Source organism: Garra rufa, chromosome 18 (genome assembly GCF_049309525.1).
Source record: "Garra rufa chromosome 18, GarRuf1.0, whole genome shotgun sequence".
Classification (NCBI taxonomy): domain Eukaryota; kingdom Metazoa; phylum Chordata; class Actinopteri; order Cypriniformes; family Cyprinidae; genus Garra; species Garra rufa.
This window is the reverse complement of record NC_133378.1, coordinates 38196934-38216852: the sequence shown is the minus strand read 5'-3', so window position 1 is coordinate 38216852 and position 19919 is coordinate 38196934. Positions and strand designations below refer to the sequence as shown.

Genomic DNA, 19919 nt, shown 5'->3' with positions numbered 1-19919 from the left:
AGTCGGTTCTCAAATTCAGCATTTCGCCCAACTCTAATTTGGATAACAATCAAAATGCTTCGAACTCTGCCAGCCAAAACCTCAATATGTGAAAATGTGTTTCTAAAAATGCCAGACGGGATCTTTAACTGTCCACGAAGGGCTGAAATAGCAGTTGCTCCTGCTAAAACCCACACAAACACTCAGCGCAAACCCACCGATCACAGCAAAGCAGCAATTTCACATCTTCATTGGGCTGATTGTTCGACGCGCCGGAACATCTGTTTTGAGTTAAAGAGCCGAGGTCAGTATAAGACTGTAACCCGATGTAAATCTCCCACACAAACGCACCCGTACACACACACACACACACACACACACACCACACACACACTCCCCTCAGATTGATTTAACTGACCTGGAACGGCTGGGCATACGAGCCACCGAATGTCAAAAAAGTGAGCTCACGCCGTCTGAAAATACAATTAATACCACAGAACCGTGTGCTCAGCAGTCAGAGACCAAATCTGACAGATTTATCGCTCTCTTCTATCGGTTAACCGCGTAAACCGCTTGGTTTTGACACGGAGGATAGAGTGACTGCGTTTTGGTTTGATTAGACACGCCTGAATATTAACCATATAAGTTGGGTTTCAGCAATAATGATTGTTTGTCTTGGAGGACTCAGATCATTTTTGGATGTTTTACAGAAATGTTGTCCTATATGTAAAGAAACAATGACTTACCCAGGCAGTTGTGTCCGTCGTTGGCCAAGCGAAATCCGTCGTAGCACGTGCATCTGTAGTTTCCGGGGATGTTGATGCACTCGTGAACGCATCCCCCGTTGTATTCACTGGCACACTCATCGATATCTGCAAGAATGAGCATATCCAACGTTAAAGGGTTTATGTCATGGATAATCGTTGCTGTTTTGAAGCCAAAATGTTTGGGGACACAGTGAGAATGCATTAAATTGATCAAAAGACTTCTATTTCAAATAAATGCTGTTTTTTTTTTTACTTTCCATTTAGCAAATAATTAAATGTTTTATATTATCCACAAAATATGAAGCAGCAACTGTTTTAGGACAACTGTTTTTACCATTGGTAATAATCAGATATGCTTTTTGAGCAGGAAATCAGAATATTAGAATGATTTCTGAAGGATCATGTGACACTGAAGACTGGAGTAATGATGCTGAAAATGCAGCTTTGATCACAGGAATAAATTATATTTTAATATATATTCAAACAGATAACAGTTCATTTAAATGACAATAATATTTCATAATATTACAGATTTTTGATTTAAAAAATTCAGCATATATATATTGTCAATATATACTATTTCTAATAATATTTTCTTTTTTTTCTCTCTCTCTCTTTCTCTCTATATATCCTTTTCAGAAAAATGTGATGACACTGTATATAATATAATACATTTCTTACATTTATCATGACATTATGACATTTATTCATATATTTTAATGTATTATTTTACCAAATTCATATTTCATATAAATTATTCAGTGTACAGATGTCATAAAAAATAAACATATAAACATTATTATTGTTATTATATATATATATATATATATATATATATATATATATATATATATATATATATATATAAAATTTCGCTTTCAGAAAATGTCACATTTTGTCTATCATAAAAATATTAACATACATATATACACATTATTATTATTATGATTAATAATATATATATATATATATATATATATATATACACACACACACATTACTTAATATTAATAGATTTTATCTATACACATACGTCACTTTCCATTATTTTTAAAATTTCATATAATAAATTTCATACATTATGACATTACTAGGAAATTTATTTTGACATTTATGACATTTAAATGTATTAAATTTGATATAATATCAGAAATTTTTCAATGTACAAATATCACATTTCATAAAAAAATCATACAAAATAAACGTATATTAAAATAAACTCATACTTATATACACTCATGTTATTATATAATATATAATTAATACAATATTAAATATTTTATTAATTATATATATATATAATAAAATATTTCACTTTCCATTATTTTACAAAGTCATATTATATAATCAATTTTATACATATTGAAAAGTATGCAAGAAATGCTCTCAGTTATAAACACAACCAAGAGCTCATTAACATATGACAGCCCACTTTTACAAATCAACACCTAATCAGTATTCAACAACATTTGCCCATCCTACAAGAACATGAGCGTTGGCCAATCACTATGCAGGTCATTAACATAAGTCTTAAAGCTACGGCAGCAAAACAGCTTTACTTCTACATACCTTGAAAAAGTAAATTACGACCTTTTTGCTGATAAAACCCTGACTCCTTAACACGCATCGCTCAAACATCTTTAATTCGTTCCTAATTAATTTATTTTACTCAATATGAGCTTCTGTGTGCCAGTAACTGCGGTGATTATAGTGAATTATGCCGTATGTTTGGACGGCGAGAGCAGCTGAATAAACATCTCGGAGCCGGAGAAAGAAGTGGAAGTCTGTGGAGGGGGACGCAGGCCATCCCCTCTCATTTGACGCCCAATTGAGCACTAATTACCCAGACTCCTCTGCTCCGCTTTGTAGTCGTCGGGGCTCAGTGAGTTTTGAGAGAGACGCTTGCTGTCTGGAGTACAGCGCTTTATTTGTCTTTTTTCCTGAATGCTTTTTATCCCACCTCCAACACAGTACAAAGTCTTTGCACTTTTGCTTTTTATTTCCGTTCTGCACCAGCTTCTCTCCAGCGAATTACAAGGCGTTTTACCTCGGCTAATGCGTCTCCATATGAGGCCGAACGAACTACGGCACAGGCAATTTTGAGAAGTGGAGGAAAAAAAGCATTTTGCACTATTCATTATGGTCGTATTGTTTACGGGTCATTGGTTTCAGGCTGAGATGATTGCGGATGGGGAATAAACATTCATTCTGCATCCAAGAGACATAATAAATAGCCTATTAAGACTCAGATGATGGACTCTACAGTGTACAAATAGACCGAACGATGCAAAATGAAAATGAAAACATCTTGAACTGTCTTCATGGATAGACTCTGCTGTAAAGACCAATAATTTATCGTTAAGGATGGTTTAGGAATGACATAATTTAGACAGCAGTGTCTATCAGTAATATATACTCATGTAAAATGACATTTTATTGTCTTGTATTTACTTATTTAATATTTATTAAGAGACAAAATGCAATATTTATGCATATAATATATATTTAAAATTAATTTGTCACACAGCATAACAATTTAAACAACCTGCAAGAATGCACATAAATAACAAAAAACATTAACTTTAAAATATTTTATAATATACATTTTTTATATTTATTATTATTGAATATTTATATATTATAGAATTTTTTTTATTTGCATTTTTTTGTATTATTGACAAAACTTTACTTATATATGTTTATTTGTATATTTATATACATTATATATATATATATATATATATATTTTTTTTTTTTTGCAGCTGAGACAATATATTATAGAATATTTTTTGTTTTGATTTATTTATTTCTTGCTTTTTTGCAGGTTTTATTATTAAGAGAAAACATTATATATATATTTATTTATTTATTTTTTGCAGGTTTCATTATTGAGAGACAAAACATTACATGTATATTTATTTATATATTTATATAAATTATAGATATTTTTGTAGTTGTTTTTGCTGTTTTTTATTGAGAGACAAACATTATATATTTATTGTATTTTTTTGCAGGTTCATTATTTTTTTGAGAGACAATATATTAGAGAAATTTGTATTTATTATTTTTTATTTTCTTCTTTTTGCAGGTTTTTATTATTGAGACTGAGAGACAAAAATATATTATACAAAACTATAATTTACATTTGTGTAATATTAAACTGTCACACTGCAGGACAATTAAAATGAAATCTAAAAAAGTTAAAATCAAGTAATGATGACGTTCAAGTATTTTATTGAAATATTATATAATATTAAATTTATGTTTATATTTTTATTTATATTATTATTTTTATATTTTATTAAGAGACAAAATTGAATATTTGTACATTGTCCTCCAGTGTGATAAATTAATTAACATTTATAATTAACAAATAAACGAAAAGCAAGTAATTGTGACATTAAAATATTTTATATTTTTATAAAATATTTTAATTATATTATAAAATAGTATAAATCTTGCAAAATATTTTTATGTATTTTTATAATTCTAATATTGAATATTGTATATTGAATATGTGTGAAAAATTTATTTGCTTTAAAGCTTTAAAGCTAAATATTAATATTATAAAATAGTATATCTTGTATAATATTTTAATGCATTTTTAAGCTAAAAGCAAAAATGCATTCATTTGGATGTAATTATCGTTATTATTATATTTACAAACCAGTCAAAATTTTGCACATATTTGACAGCATTTAGTTTCTCACGATCTCAAAAACCTTTTGATCTGAAGCGTTATGCTTAAATGCATGAAATTAGTTTTGAAGGTCTATAAATTGTTCCTAAACATTAATATAAAAAGAAATCAAGACATAAAAGCCTCGCCGGTTAAGCTAGTTATGAAGTGTGACCAGCCAAACAGGCGAGCTCTGCTTTCTCAAGGCTCAGGCCTGTTATTTACCCCAAACCCACGTTATTTGTAGCAAATAGCTATCAAGAGTTTTGCAATAGCTTTCAGGGGATTAGGATCCGGTTCTGGTGCTTGTCTTTCAGTGTGCGCAGAAATTCAGCACGTGGAGAAGTATATTTGAACAGCGATGCTCATATCTCCCCAGCGCACATTTGTGTTTCCACACCATATCAAGGGCTTTACGCCACTGATCCCGGTTCAGTCAGGAGTGCCGTTTTAACGCAGCGCAAACATTCCAGAACCCATTCACTTTCCAGTGTTTTGCCTGGGCTTAGGATGTTTGTATCCAGAAAGGATCACATCGGCTAAGTGGCTCCAAAAGCAGCATACACCTCTCCAAATGCAATTGAGCTGCAAAAACCTCCCCTAAAGGCAAATGGCCGCGAGAAAACAAGACATGACTTTATCTTTCTGCAATGACAAACGTGCAAAAAAATGCCCCTGCACTATTAAACTAAGTCTATTATGGTGATTAAAGTGAAAGCCAAAATGAAATGGAAGTTTATGAATCCAACGGCCAATCAGAGGCATTTAGATTAAATCAAACGTAATCCAAAAGTAATCAAAAAGTACTGATTACCATAAATATGTAATGTAATCAATTACATTTTTGTCATGTAATTTGAAGTCAGTAACGGATTACAATTTGCAAGTAATCTACCCGGCGCTGCTTCTATATATATTTAGTTTTTCATGCACTGTAAACCATAACGCTCAAAATAATGAATTGGTTTGAGCAGGGAAAACCTAAATTAGTTAAATAAAAATAAAACTTTTATGAATATTCAGAGCTTGAAAAAGTAAATTATTTCTATGTTTTGAGTTTAACTAGTTTTTTTTTTTTAAATTTAGACAAACTTAAATTTAGCGGAAACTGCATTTTTCAGCATTTTTAGTGTATTTGAACCCTTTCCAACAATGACTGTATGGTTTTGAGATGCATCTTTTCACACTGAGGACAACTGAAGGACTAATATGCAACTATTACAGAAGGTTCAAACGCTCACTGATGCTCCAGAAGGAAACAAGATGCATTAAAATCTTGGGGGTGAAAACTTTTGAACAGAATAGAGATGTGTACATTTTTCTTATTTTGGCTAAATATCATATTTTTTCATTTAGTGAAAAGATGCATCTCAAAACCATATGCAACGGCTAATCAGAGGCATTTAGATGAAATCAATATAACGTGTTAGGTCAAAAGTAATCTAAAAGTACTCAGTTACAGTCAATTACATTACTAAAGACACTTTTTGTCATGTGATTTGAAATCAGTAACAGATTATAAGTAATCAAGTAATCTCAAAACAATTAATTGGTTTGAGCAGGGCAAACCTAAATTAGTTCAATCAAATGAACTTTTATGAGTATTTAGTTTAACAGACTTGTTTCTTTTAATTTAGACAAACTTAAATTTAATTGCATAGCATTAAAACGAAATGCTAAAATTAATTGTAAAAAAAAAAAAACATCATATATCACCTTAATTCAATTTTTAATTTATTTATTTTTAGTTTTGCCAACTTGCAGTTGAGGTTAAAAAGTTTACATCCCCCTTTCAGAATCTGCAAAATGTTAATTATATTAGCAAAATAATAGGGAATTTATAAAAATGACCCTGTTCAAATGTTCACATACACTTGATTCCTAATACTGTGTTGTTACCTGAATGATCCACAGCTGTTTTTTTGTTTGTTTTTCTTCAGAAAAGTCCTTCAGGTCCCACAATGTTTTTGGTTTTCCAGCTTTTTTGTGTATTTGAACCCTTTCCGACAATGACTGTATGATTTTGGGATCCATCTTTTCACACTGAGGACAACTGAGGGACTCACATGCAACTATTACAGAAGGTTCAAACGCTCACTGATGCTCCAGAAGGAAAAAAGATGCATTAAGAGCCAAGGGTGAAAACTTTTGAACAGAATGGAGATGTGTACATTTTTCTTATTTTGCCTAAATATCATATTTTTTTCATTTAGTACTGCCCGTCAGAGACTACAGAAGATAGTTACATGCTTCTCAGAAGACAAAATAAGTTAAATTTACCCTGATCTTCAAATTCAAAAAGTTTTCACCCCCCAGTTTTAATGAATTGTGTTTCCTTCTGGAGCATCAGTGAGCATTTGAACCTTCTGTAATAGTTGCATATGAGTCCCTCAGTTGTCCTCAGTGTGAAAAGATGGATCTCAAAATCATACAGTCATTGTTGGAAAGGGTTCAAACACACAAAAATGCTAGAAAACCAAAGAATCTGTGGGACCCGAAGGATTTTTCTGAAAAACAGTGAACAGTTTAACTGTTCAGGACAAACAAGGGACTCATAAACAATTATCACTAAACAAAAAAACAGCTGTGGATCATTCAGGTAACAACACAGTATTAAGAATCATACAACTGTATGCAATTGTTGCGTAAACGCATGTATGCCAACTGTGAGCCGCATTAAACATAATGCTATTTCAGATGCTTATAGGTAACAGTCTAGAGCAATTTGATTGATTGAAGTACCTCATTCAAATTAAATATTTGACATAAAAGACCACAAAAATACATGTAATAGAGTAATTATAAAAAGTTGCCCTCATGAAGGTAAAAATCTATTCCGTAAACAGAAATGGAAAAATGAATTTCTGGCCCTGTATTGATGTGATTGGGATTGCAATGTAATTACCAGGCCAAGTCCAAGTTATCAGTAACGTGTAAGATATTTCATGCTCTATTTCACCTCCGAAGGATAAAGAATTGAGTCTGTCATCTTTTTAATCTCGCATTTGAACACCTATTTCCCTTCCCTCAGGTAAGTCTGAAAATGAAGCCAAGGAACTGCAGAAATAAGACATGGAGAAGAAAACCTTGAAGCGTCTGAACACACACAGACACAGAGTATCGACCAGAGTGATCTTATTATAGACTACATGGCAAAAACAACCGTTTCTTAATCAGTAATTCTGTCTTGTTTCCAAGAAAAAAATATCTGACCATGCCTAAACAAGATAAATGTGTTTGAGAAGCGTAAGATATTAAGATTTCAATCACGTTTATTTTTCTTTCCCCACTGGCAAATTGTTTTTTCATGGTATAAACCTCACGTTTGGCTAGATTTGTACTTGGAAAACAAAAGAGGAACAGTTTTCTAGTGGGGTAAGAAATAGAAATTTAATCCAGAATTTGTACTTTCCATCAATTTATACAAATTTTATTAATTAGGATATGCTATTTAAGATAATTAATTATTGTGGCAGAAAAAAACTACATTTGAGTTTAACAATCTTTTTATAGTAGATTAAAAATGAATTATTTTAATGTATTATCCTAATTATGAACACACTGGTTTGTAGTGTAAACACTTCACGTTTTCACGTTGTTATTTCCCTATAGCAGCTAATCAGCCAGAAGTCTCACATCCATAAGGTGGATATAGATTTGTTTGACAGTCTTTAATGCAGTTACTTAAGAAGTAACTATAATTTTAAATCACAAAAAAATTAAGATTAATACTCTTAAAAGTTGGCAGTGCATTATACCCAACACTGCTTAGATAAGGAATCAAGTGTTTGTCTCTTTATTCTGACCTCATCTGTCTTGCATGTTTTTGCATCTTCACCTCTTAGTAAGCGTTTCTCACCTTCACAGTGTTTCCCGTCGCCCTTGTATCCTGATTTGCAGATGCATTTGTATGACTTGAGGGTGTTCTGACAGATGGCATCCATACTGCAGCTGTCCAGGGCCTCGGCGCACTCGTCCACATCTGCCGAGAGAAAGGAAATCAAGAGGCTTCGAGTCACTATTTGCAGAAAAACCAACACATGTTTCCGCCTCGGGCGAGTAAATAGGAACAGTCAAGCGAAAAACTGCTGATCCAGCATGGCAGAGCAAATTCATTTTCACAATTCCACCCAAAACCTGGTCAGAGGAGGAGAGACGACGACGAACAGGCAGAGCTGATCCCGGTTCAGACGTGATTGCGAGGCCTTCAGCATCTCATATTGCTGTGACCTCTGGGAGCAAAGCCAAACTCAACATTAGGATCCTTCAGCAGCGCTCTGGCATTTCCTGCAGTCGAGCTGCTGCTGCTGCGTATCGCTGTAGCCTGACAAAAAAAATACTTTCTGTCCTGATAAAGGTCAACCAGGTTGTCATAGTTACATAACAAAAAGTTTTCTAAATGGTTGCCAGGGAGTTGCTTAAATGTTTTTGAGTGGTTGCCAGGGTGTTGCTATGCGACTGGTTAGGTGTTCTAAATGGTTGCCAGGGAGCTGCTAAGGTGTTTTAAGTGGTTGCCAGGGAGCTGCTAATGTGTTTTAAGTGGTTGCCAGGGTGTTGCTATACAGCTGCTAAGATGATTTCAGTGGTTGCCAGGGTGTTGCTATGCGACTGGTTAGGTGTTCTAAATGGTTGCCAGGGAGCTGCTAAGGTGTTTTAAGTGGTTGCCAGGGAGCTGCTAATGTGTTTTAAGTGGTTGCCAGGGTGTTGCTATACAGCTGCTAAGATGATTTCAGTGGTTGCCAGGGTGTTGCTATGTAAAGTGTTCTAAATGGTTGCGAGGGAGCTGCTAAGGTGTTTGAGGTGTTTGGTTGCCAGGGTGTTGTGAAGCAGCTGCTATGATGTTTTAAGTGGTTGCCAAGGTGTTGCTATGTGACTAGAAATGTGTTCTAAATGGTTGCCACAGAGCTGCTAAGGTGTTTTGAGTGGTTGCCAGGGTGTTGCTATGCGACTGGTAAGGTGTTCTAAATGGTTGCCAGGCAGCTGCTAAGGTGTTTGAGTGGTTGGCAGGGTGTTGCTATGCGACTGGTAAGGTGTTCTAAATGGTTGCCAGGCAGCTGCTAAGGTGTTTGGGTGGTTGGCAGGGTGTTGCGAAGCAGCTGCTAAGATGTTTTGAGTGGTTGCCAAGGTGTTGCTATGTGACTAGAAATGTGTTCTAAGTGGTTGCCACGGAGCTGCTAAGGTGTTTTGAGTGGTTGCCAGGGTGTTGCTATGCGACTGGTAAGGTGTTCTAAATGGTTGCCAGGCAGCTGCTAAGGTGTTTGAGTGGTTGGCAGGGTGTTGCTATGCGACTGGTAAGGTGTTCTAAATGGTTGCCAGGCAGCTGCTAAGGTGTTTGGGTGGTTGGCAGGGTGTTGCGAAGCAGCTGCTAAGATGTTTTGAGTGGTTGCCAAGGTGTTGCTATGTGACTAGTAAAGTGTTCTAAATGGTTGCCACGGAGCTGCTAAGGTGTTTTGAGTGGTTGCCAGTAGGGTTGCACGATTAATCGCACGATGTTGTGAGGCGCATTTAGTCAATGAAGCCGGTACTTTGATTAGTAGTAAATCTCCATCACAGTAGTAAATCTCCATCACTCCATCATTATTATGCAGTTGTTAAGGTGTCCGAGTAGTTTCCAGTGCATTTCTATGCAGTTGCTAACGTGTTCTGAGTGGTTGCTAGGGTGCTCTGGATGGTTATTAAGTGGTTTCTTACAGGCCCAAGTCAAACCGCCCAGCCATAAATCAAATTATGCAGTAAATTCTAAGAGCTCTTTGGCAAGTATGTGTTGAACATGAGGGTGTGTTGTGCAAAATCAAAATAACTACACAACTGTTTGGCTTTGGCTGTAAAAAAATGTGATTCCACACGGTTTGAACAGTCAAATCTGTCTACACAGTACAGTTCTGTCTCGCTGCTGTGAGGGAAACAGATGCCCATCAAAGCAGGAGGCTAGAGCTTATTACAGGGTTAGAGCTCCAACAATCCCAAGCCAGTTTCCACAGAGCCTCCTCAACCCTGCTGGTAAGTAACGACAACCGTTTCATTTAAACACTTGTCGGCCAACACTCGAACCGACATCTAATCAAGCTGGAACCTTAGTTTTCACTCTAGAATCCACAGACGTCCTTCACTTCTTCATTACAAATGCGGGAATCTCTCTGCTGATGCTGCAGGAAAGTGGTGGACATTCTTTATGGTGGCATTAGTCATTAAATTACTCACATGCTGTTTACAATACAAAGCTTTTAGGAGTTTAGTACAGCACCCAGAGTGCTTGTTCATTACTGAAGTGTCTCCCCGCTGCGGAGGAAAGAAGACAAATAGGTCCTTTTCCTTAAGAGCCCTAATACTATAAAACACACCATTCATCAGATCTCACACAGAGACCAGTGGAAGCAAGGAAAATTACGTATTTAACAACATTTAAAGTCAGAAACCCATTTGTCCAAATGCCCAGTCATGAAGACCCAAAAATGAAATTTCTGTCATCATTTACTCAACCTCAAGTCATTCCAAATGCTTTCTAACTTTAACACAAACAGAAAAAGAGGAATTTAGATATTTTTTTACATGCAGTTGCTGAACATTATACCCACAAGCTTCTAAATAAACCATCAACCCAGAGATGACAGTATTTTTAATCCACGTGAGAGCTTTGAATGAATGCCTGTTTCTCCTAATGAATAAAAAATAAATAAGGTAATTGGGAATTCTCGCAAGTCTCGCAATTGAGAGTTTAGATCTTGCAACTCTGACTTATTTCTCAAAATTGCGAGATATAAACTTGCAATTGCCAGTTATAAAGTCAGAATTGTGAGTTTTCTTCTCAAAATTGATAGTTATAGAGTCAGAAATGTACAACTGCAAGAAAAGGTCAGACTGCCATTTTTTCTTGCAATTATGACTTTATTTCTTGCATTTGCAAATTATAAAGTCTGAAATGTCATAAAAAGTCATAACTGCGAGACATAAACATGCAATTCTCACAATTGAGGGTTTAAATACTGCAATTCTGACCTATTTTCTTAAAATTGTAAAACATAAATGGTATATAACCTCACAATTGAAAGACAGTCATAATTGTGAGGTATAAACATGCAATTCTCACCTTTTTCTTGCAACTGGAGGAGAAACATTGCTAGTTTATATCATGCAACTCTGAAATAAAAGTCAGAATTGTGAGAATTGAGAGATAAAAAAGTTGCAATTACCTTTTTATTATTTATTTAGTGGCAGAAACAGGCTTCCATATGTTTGTGTAAAGAACAGACTGAAATTCAAGTCATTATTCCATTATATAAAGCACTAAAATGTCATTGTTTAAATTCAGTTTAGAAACGACACATCCAAGGATCAATGAAATTTGGCATCCACAACATCAAATATGGCAATCCGCTTGGACACACCATTTTTTGCATCTCAGCATTGATGCAAATTAGGGGTGGAGCCGAACCCGAATACGGTATTTCGAAAGGCACAAATAGCGTGTTTTTTACGAATACTTATTTCGAACAAATACTTAAAAAAAAATTGTATTCGGGAACAAGAAAAACTTTATTTTAAAAAGCTGCGTTTCCTCATGAGACTGCAGTCAGTGCATGCCCGCACGAGTGAGTGAGTGACATTCGGGAGTCGGGGGGTGGGGTTAAAAGAGGTGACTGACACAGGCTGCTACACACAGCAACAGAGAAGACTCGGCTGGGTGAAAAAAGACTTCACTGCATCACTATTTTTGTTGAATAGATTTTTGTACCTTAACTGGGTTCTGGAGGCAGTTTATAGCTTTTGGGAAGCAGAGTTTGATCGGGAGATTATTCCATTAGGGGCCGTTCACATGCGCGCTCAAGTTCGTTGTTTCACATGTAGACGCGCGATATGCGCGCTCATAATGGAAGCGACGCGGACACGGTGCTACGCACTCATTTTTTCCAGGCGCGTCCGCATCGCATCCAGTTAATACATCTCAACTTTTCAGAATGCCACAAGCGCAGCGCAGGTCATGTGACCAGAACCAACCAATCAGCTTCACCCTTTCCCTTAATAACATTGAAAAACAGCCAAGTTGGAGGAACAGCTTATCATATCTGTACAGGAATAACCATTTTAAAATAAATTTAATAGCAGAGCTACTGCAAGCGATTTTTAATGCTGGAAATCCATTTATGCTTTGCTGAAGCTTCCGAGTCTTCATTGAGAGATCAGGTCATGGTTGCTTAGCAACGGCAGACGCCACGGGAAAGAAGTTCATTCAGAAGAAGAACAGTTCTTTTAAGTATTATTTGTTTTTATTCTGTCTGTTCAGCGTCCTCCAACAAGGATGGGTGGTGGTGGGGTTCATAATGTTCACAATGGTATTTTATTAGTTGTTGGTTTAACCATGGATGAGGTAATGGCTGTTATGTTATTTTCTTTTCAATGGCGTTCCTTGTTACATGTTCAAAAACATCAACCAATATTGCATATACATAATTATTATAATGGATATAATTAAAGAATACTTACACTATAACGTAAATTATAAGTGTAACGCACAAAAAAAATGGATTTTACACCTATTTTGAATTTTACTCGAATACAAATACAAATACTCCCCCCCCTCAACAAATACAAATACAGATACAAATACCGCCTGCTTTGCACACCCCTAATGCAAATACAAGTTTTTCATAAATACTAGGCTAAATTTCAGTCTGCTCATTGGAAAATGCATGTTTGGAAAAGTACACGAGTCTGCTTTTTGGTTTAAGGTAAACTAAAATCTATTAAAAGATGGAATGATATGGATCAGATCTTACAATGCACTTAAAAAACGCTTGGAGTTTAACAATACTGCCTGGTTTGATATAAAATGAATACCAATAAAAGTTATTTTACTGGGGAACGTTAATTTAGCCATGGCTAAAAGTTCAGTGTGAAAGAACGACGAGTCTTCTCATTTACTTCAGTAAATGAGAAAACAGGCTTTAACACAAAGGTCAGACCAATTCAACCCTACTATACAATAGCTGGAAAATGAGAAGTCATTTGTTTAATGGAGGAAGGCTGGAAACTCCTAAATGATTTCAAAGAAAAACTGCAACCGTATTTCACATGCAAACCATTTACTCACAATCCAGTAACTGCACAACACAACCAATCAGATTCATGTAATACAGCCATGGTTAGCTTGGTCTAGTTAGTCCAGCATGGTGCAGTTACAAACTCAACCAGCAGGGGTAAACCCTGACCCCTGTGAAAGCTCTAGCCAATCACAATCAATCAGATTCATTGACCACAATCCCACTTCAACAACAGAGCCAATCAGACCCATTACCCACAATCACGGTCGCAGAGCAGAACCAATGAGACCAATTAGCTGCAATCATGCTCGCACGGCAAAATCAATCAGCGTCTCCATTCAGTCCCAGAAGAAAGAAAACAATTTCTCATGTAATAAAACGGGCGAAACAGACTCCTTATTACTGCTAAATCAATCACAATGAGCCCAAAGCGCTCGGGTGGTTGTAAACCCAAATGCTGTTTTACAGAGAAAATAAACATGTCACTGTTAATCTGTCTATGAGTAGAGAACCTTCTATGGCGCTGTGGAAGAGAAGGGAGGGAGGCATATTTTAGGAGATGCCAAACTATTTTTCTGGCTCTTTTGTTCTTTCTTTTGTGCGTTTCAAAGTCAAAACAACACTCAGGCTGAGATTAAAACGAGAGACACTGATTGCACTGGTGGATATAAAGAAAATATGTGGGCTGAGAAGATTTTTAGAGTTTTAAAGATGGCCTTCATGTTTGTTCCAAACCCATATGACTTATTCTTGCTTTTATGGAACACAAAAAGTGTTAACTAAGGGGGCGACACCATTTTCAACTAAAAATGGAAAAACTTTTTACGTTTTGTCTAGGGATGTGCCCGAATAGAGGCTTTGAACTTTCTTCACGATTTGGTCAGTTATCCGAATACACAGCCATATTGGAGACACTCGAATGTAAACAACAGCATGGATTGAATGGTTAATGCACTACTGAATACAGTTCTGCTAATTTATGCTGTCTAAACCACAGAAAAATACGTGGAAGCTGGTAAAGGGCTTAGTAAGCAGGAAAGGGGTCAATATTTTGACAAATTAAAATTAATAGGTGTTAAAGATACGTACACGCAGTATTAATCAAGATATTAGCCTTATATTTCACCTAACTGACTGGAAACAATAAGAACAAACACAAATTCAGTCTGGCCAACCACAAACGCCTTTTGTTCCTCAGACAGTGTTTTGCACTCTTCTCCTTAATTTGTTATAACTTTTGGCAGTCTGTAGTACTCTAAATGTTTTCCCGGTCCGACTGATTAGTACAGTCCAAAACATGACAATAATTGACCATTTTCAGCAGCAATAATCAGCAAAATATGCAAGTTTCATTCGGTTCAGTGGTGCCGTTTACGTTCAGTACCAGCAATATGGCTTTTTAACGGTAAGAAACCTTTCACACGTCAGCATCAAAATGTCGGTAAATTCTGTAATGTCAGCAAAACCGCTTTAGTTTCACTATCTAATTTGACAACAAAGTGTGAGTGACATGCATAAGGGGATGATCAAACAGAACATGTTTTTGCTCTTATAAACCAGAGATGCGCATAATAGTATCCAACTGCAGAGCCGCAGCGCTGATGAATGAGAAATAAGGCTGGGTCTCAAACGCAACACTAGAAACAGCTTTTGTGACTTTTTAAAATCACACAATTCTGACTGTTTTTTTCACAATTGCGAGTTTACATTTGCAATTGACTCTTTTTCTCAGAATTGAGAGATATGAACTCGCAATTGCGAGTTATAAAGTCCAATTTTGAGGGGAAAAAAGACTGATATGAAAAAAACTGAATTACGAGTTTTTATCTCACAATTGAGAGAAATAAAGTCAGAATCGTGTGATATAAAAGCAATTCTGACTTTATTTCTCTCAGTTGTTTTTATCACATAATTCTGACTTTATAACTCGCAATTGTGAGTTTTTATCTTGCAATTGTGACTTTATTTCTCTCAATTGTGTTTATATCTTACAATTCTGACTTTATCTCAATTGTGAGTTTTTACTTCACAAATCTGACTTTATTTCAATCAATTGTGTTTATATTTTACAATTCTGACTTTATTTCTCTCAATTGTGAGTTTTTACTTCACAAATCTGACTTTATTTATCTCAATTGTGAGTTTTTACTTCACAAATCTGACTTTATTTCAATCAATTGTGTTTATATTTTAGAATTCTGACTTTATTTCTCTCAATTGTGAGTTTTTATTTTGCAAATCTGACTTTATTTCAATCAATTGTGTTTATATTTCACAATTCTGACTTTATTTTCTCAATTGTTTATATCATGCAATTCTGGCTTTATAAATCGCAATTGTGAGTTTTTATCTTGCAATTGTGACTTTATTTCTCTCAATTGTGATTATATTTTACAATTCTGACTTTATTTCTCTCAATTGTGAGTTTTTACTTCACAAATCTGACTTTATTTATCTCAATTGTGAGTTTTTACTTCACAAATCTGACTTTATTTCAATCAATTGTGTTTATATTTTACAATTCTGACTTTATTTCTCTCAATTGTGAGTTTTTACTTCACAAATCTGACTTTATTTCAATCAATTGTGTTTATATTTTACAATTCTGACTTTATTTCTCTCAATTGTGAGTTTTTACTTCACAAATCTGACTTTATTTATCTCAATTGTGAGTTTTTACTTCACAAATCTGACTTTATTTCAATCAATTGTGTTTATATTTTAGAATTCTGACTTTATTTCTCTCAATTGTGAGTTTTTATTTCGCAAATCTGACTTTATTTCAATCAATTGTGTTTATATTTCACAATTCTGACTTTATTTTCTCAATTGTTTATATCATGCAATTCTGGCTTTATAAATCGCAATTGTGAGTTTTTATCTTGCAATTGTGACTTTATTTCTCTCAATTGTGATTATATTTTACAATTCTGACTTTATTTCTCTCAATTGTGATTATATTTTACAATTCTGACTTTATTTCTCTCAATTGAGAGTTTTTGTTACACAATTGACTTTATTTCTCTCAGTTGTTTATATCACACAATTCTGACTTTATTTCACACAATTCTGACTTTATTTCTCTCAATTGTTTATATCACACAATTCTGGCTTTATAACTCACAATTGTGAGTTTTTATCTTGCAATTGTGACTTTATTTCTCTCTTCTGTGTTTATATCTCACAATTCTGACTTTATTTCTCAAGTGTGAATTTATATCACGCAATTCTGACTTTATAACTCGCAATTGCGAGTTTACATCTCACAATTCTGACATTATTTCTCTCAATTGTTTACATCTCACAATTCTGACATTATTTCTCTCAAGTGTGAGTTTTTTCTCACAATTCTGACTTTATTTCTCTCAATTGTGAGTTTATATCTCACAGTTCTGTGGAAAAAAAACCTGAATTGTGAGATAAAAAGTCACAAAAACCTTTTGTAATTTTTTTATTCAGTGGCAGAAACAGGCTTTCATAGGGATTGTTTTGACAGTACATTGCTGTCATGTAAATGTATTAAAAATAGTTTTTGTTAACTGAAATAAGGCTAAAAATCAAGTAGTGTTGTTACTGGTCAATAAAACTATGATGTTGTAAAAAATAAAATAAAATATATTCAAAATAAAGCTGAAATAAAATACAAATATAAATATTGATATATGACCAACTTAAAAAATTTCAATGAAAATGAGAAATGTTGCCTTGGTAATAACAGAAAATATGTACTAAAATGACTAAAACTGAAATAAAATGTAAATGTAAAAATCTAAAGTTAAACTAACTTTACAACTAAATTAAAAACTAAAAAAACTAAACAATTTTTTTTTTTTTTTTAAATGAAATCGAATAGGATTTTGGAATGGCAAATTACAGAAAAGCACCATTATTCAAAGTCAATATTAAAGCCATATGATAGATCTTTGTGATCAACATAAACAAATTTAAGTGATTCACTGGAAAAGAAAAAATTCACAATCATTCTTTTAATTTTAATCTTGTAAAAGAATCATTCAATGTGGTAATTCATGAAAAAGTCTAGATTTGTTCCTCACACAAAGCAATCAGAAGAAGCTTGAAGAGGCATGAAATTTCTCTTTTAGTGTTGCACAGAAAAAAGCAAGTCATTTTCATTTTTGTGGTGAACTATCCCTCTAAAGAGCTTGAACTGAATAATATTTGTTGATTTTCTGCGCGTGTTCAAATTCAGCCACTCCATCACGAGAAAACCAAACTCAATGTCAAAAACTTCTCCAAACATGTCAAATGTTGTGAGGATCCACATTATCTGCCCACACTTCAGAGAGATTTATGTGCTTCAGCAGAACATAAAATGTCTTTATTACTTTGGCTAGCATGAAAAGTGACTTCATGAATACTTTCCTCGCTGTTGACCTAGAAACATAAACCTTTAAGAATGCTCAATAAAGTATTCACGGCTGCTGTAATCTTTCTATGTAACTCAACTCTCTGTTTATGAGAGTCTGTTTCCACTAGCAACACATCTAAGGATTCGACTCAAGAGTTTGTGGCGTATGTTTCTGTTCTTTGTGTTAACTGTTAGCAATACCGTTCTCAATAGCAGTTTCTCAGCTGGCACTCATCTCACAGCCAATCACCTGAGCTGTAAAGACCATGTGACTGATCGCTCTAGAGCTACATGATGTCATGACAAAGCTGATGCTGATTGGCTGAAGAAAGCAATCACATGGCCAATCACAAAGGGCGCACCTGTTTAGAAACGTTGCATTGCAAAGTAACTGAAATAAAATAAGTTTAAAGTACTATTTAAAGTTAAGTTAAAGTACTTAATTGCTTAAAAATTAAGCTAATTCTAATTATTAATAATATAATAGTATATAAATAGTATTAAAATCACATTAAAAAACATATTTATTTTTCACACGTTCAAGAGCCCAGTGATATACTATAATATTTTGAATAATATAAACAATATAAAATAAGTTTAAGTCAAAGTACTAAAATCTCTAAATCTTTAAGAGCCGTTTCCCACAAAAAATACTGAAATAAAGCTAAAATAAGTTTGTTGAAAAATTTAATAAAAAAAAATTATATATATATATATATATACACATAAATAATTAAAAAATAAATAAAAGCTAATGCATAATAATAATGATACACTATAATACTTTAAATAATATAAATATAAACAACATAAAATAAGTTTAAGTCAAAGTACTAACATTTCTAAAACTAAATTAAAATATTAAAAATATTAAAATAAAGCAAATTAAAATTATTAATAATATAAAAAAATATATAATTTTTTTTACAACTTGTTTTTCACACGTTTAAGAAAATACTAAAATAAAGGTGAAATAAAATAAAATATAATGATTAGATAAAAAAAATGGAGAAAATTAATAAAAATTAAATTTTTTACTTTGAAAATTAAAATACGAATTCAAATGAATAATAATATAATAGTACATAAATGATATAAATATAAATAATGAGTTTGAGTCAATAAAATAAGTTTAAGTCGGAGTACTACAATTTAAAACAAAACATGAAAAGGTAAAAATAATGCTAATTCAAATAATTGATAATACAATAGTATATAATTAATATTAAAATAACACATTAAAGAGCCTAGTTTTGCACGGAAAATACTGAATTTTTTTTAAATATAAATACATAATGGAAAAAATTAATTTTGCCGGGCCAACTAACTGAATTAAAATAACTTTATGTTGAAAAATAAAATGAAAAAATTAAAACTAATTGAAACTAATAATAATATAATAGAATATAAATAATATAAATAAAATAAGTTTAAGTCAAAGTCATTTCTACAATTAAAATGAAAACTGAAAAAATAAAAATAAAGCAAATTCTAATTATTAATAGAATATCAATAATATTAAAACAACACCTATTTGTCAAGTTTAAGAGCAGTTTCCTACTAAAAATATTGAAATAAAGCTAAAATAAATCAGTTTATGTGGAAAAAAAAATTCAATTAATAAAAATAAATAAAAAGCCAATGCATAATAATAATGATACACTATACTTTAAATAATATAAATATAAACAACATAAGTTTGTCAAAGTACTAAAATTTCTAAAACTAAAATAAAAATTAAAAATATAAAAATAAAGCTAATTTAAATAATTAATAATATAATAGTTATAAAGATTAATAAAATAATATATAAATGTGATTAAAAATGTAGCCTTGCCAACTAACTAAGTTTCAATTGAAAATAAAATTAAAAATAAAATGAAACATGAAAATATAAAATTAAAATTAATTATTAATTAATTAAAATAATATTAAAATAGCACTGTTATTTTTCACACATTTAAGAACATAGTATCCATTAATTTAAATAATATTTTAATATTTTAATTTAATGAAAAACCTAATAAATAAATAAATAACTGTTGCTTTGCCAACTAACTGAAATAAGTTGGGAGTACTAAAATTAC

At 33.0% G+C, this 19919-nt stretch overlaps 1 protein-coding gene across 1 annotated transcript in view; it reads right to left on the bottom strand.

Annotated features, from left to right (window-relative positions):
• Positions 1-19919, bottom strand: part of scube3 (signal peptide, CUB domain, EGF-like 3) — a 169673-nt gene that overhangs the window by 109531 nt on the left and 40223 nt on the right. Inside the window, exons 2-3 of the mRNA XM_073822994.1 lie at positions 8285-8407; positions 726-851 (exon numbers count right to left, since the gene is read on the bottom strand). Coding sequence (XP_073679095.1) covers positions 726-851; positions 8285-8407 — 249 coding nt within the window. The remainder of the gene's footprint in view (positions 1-725; positions 852-8284; positions 8408-19919) is intronic.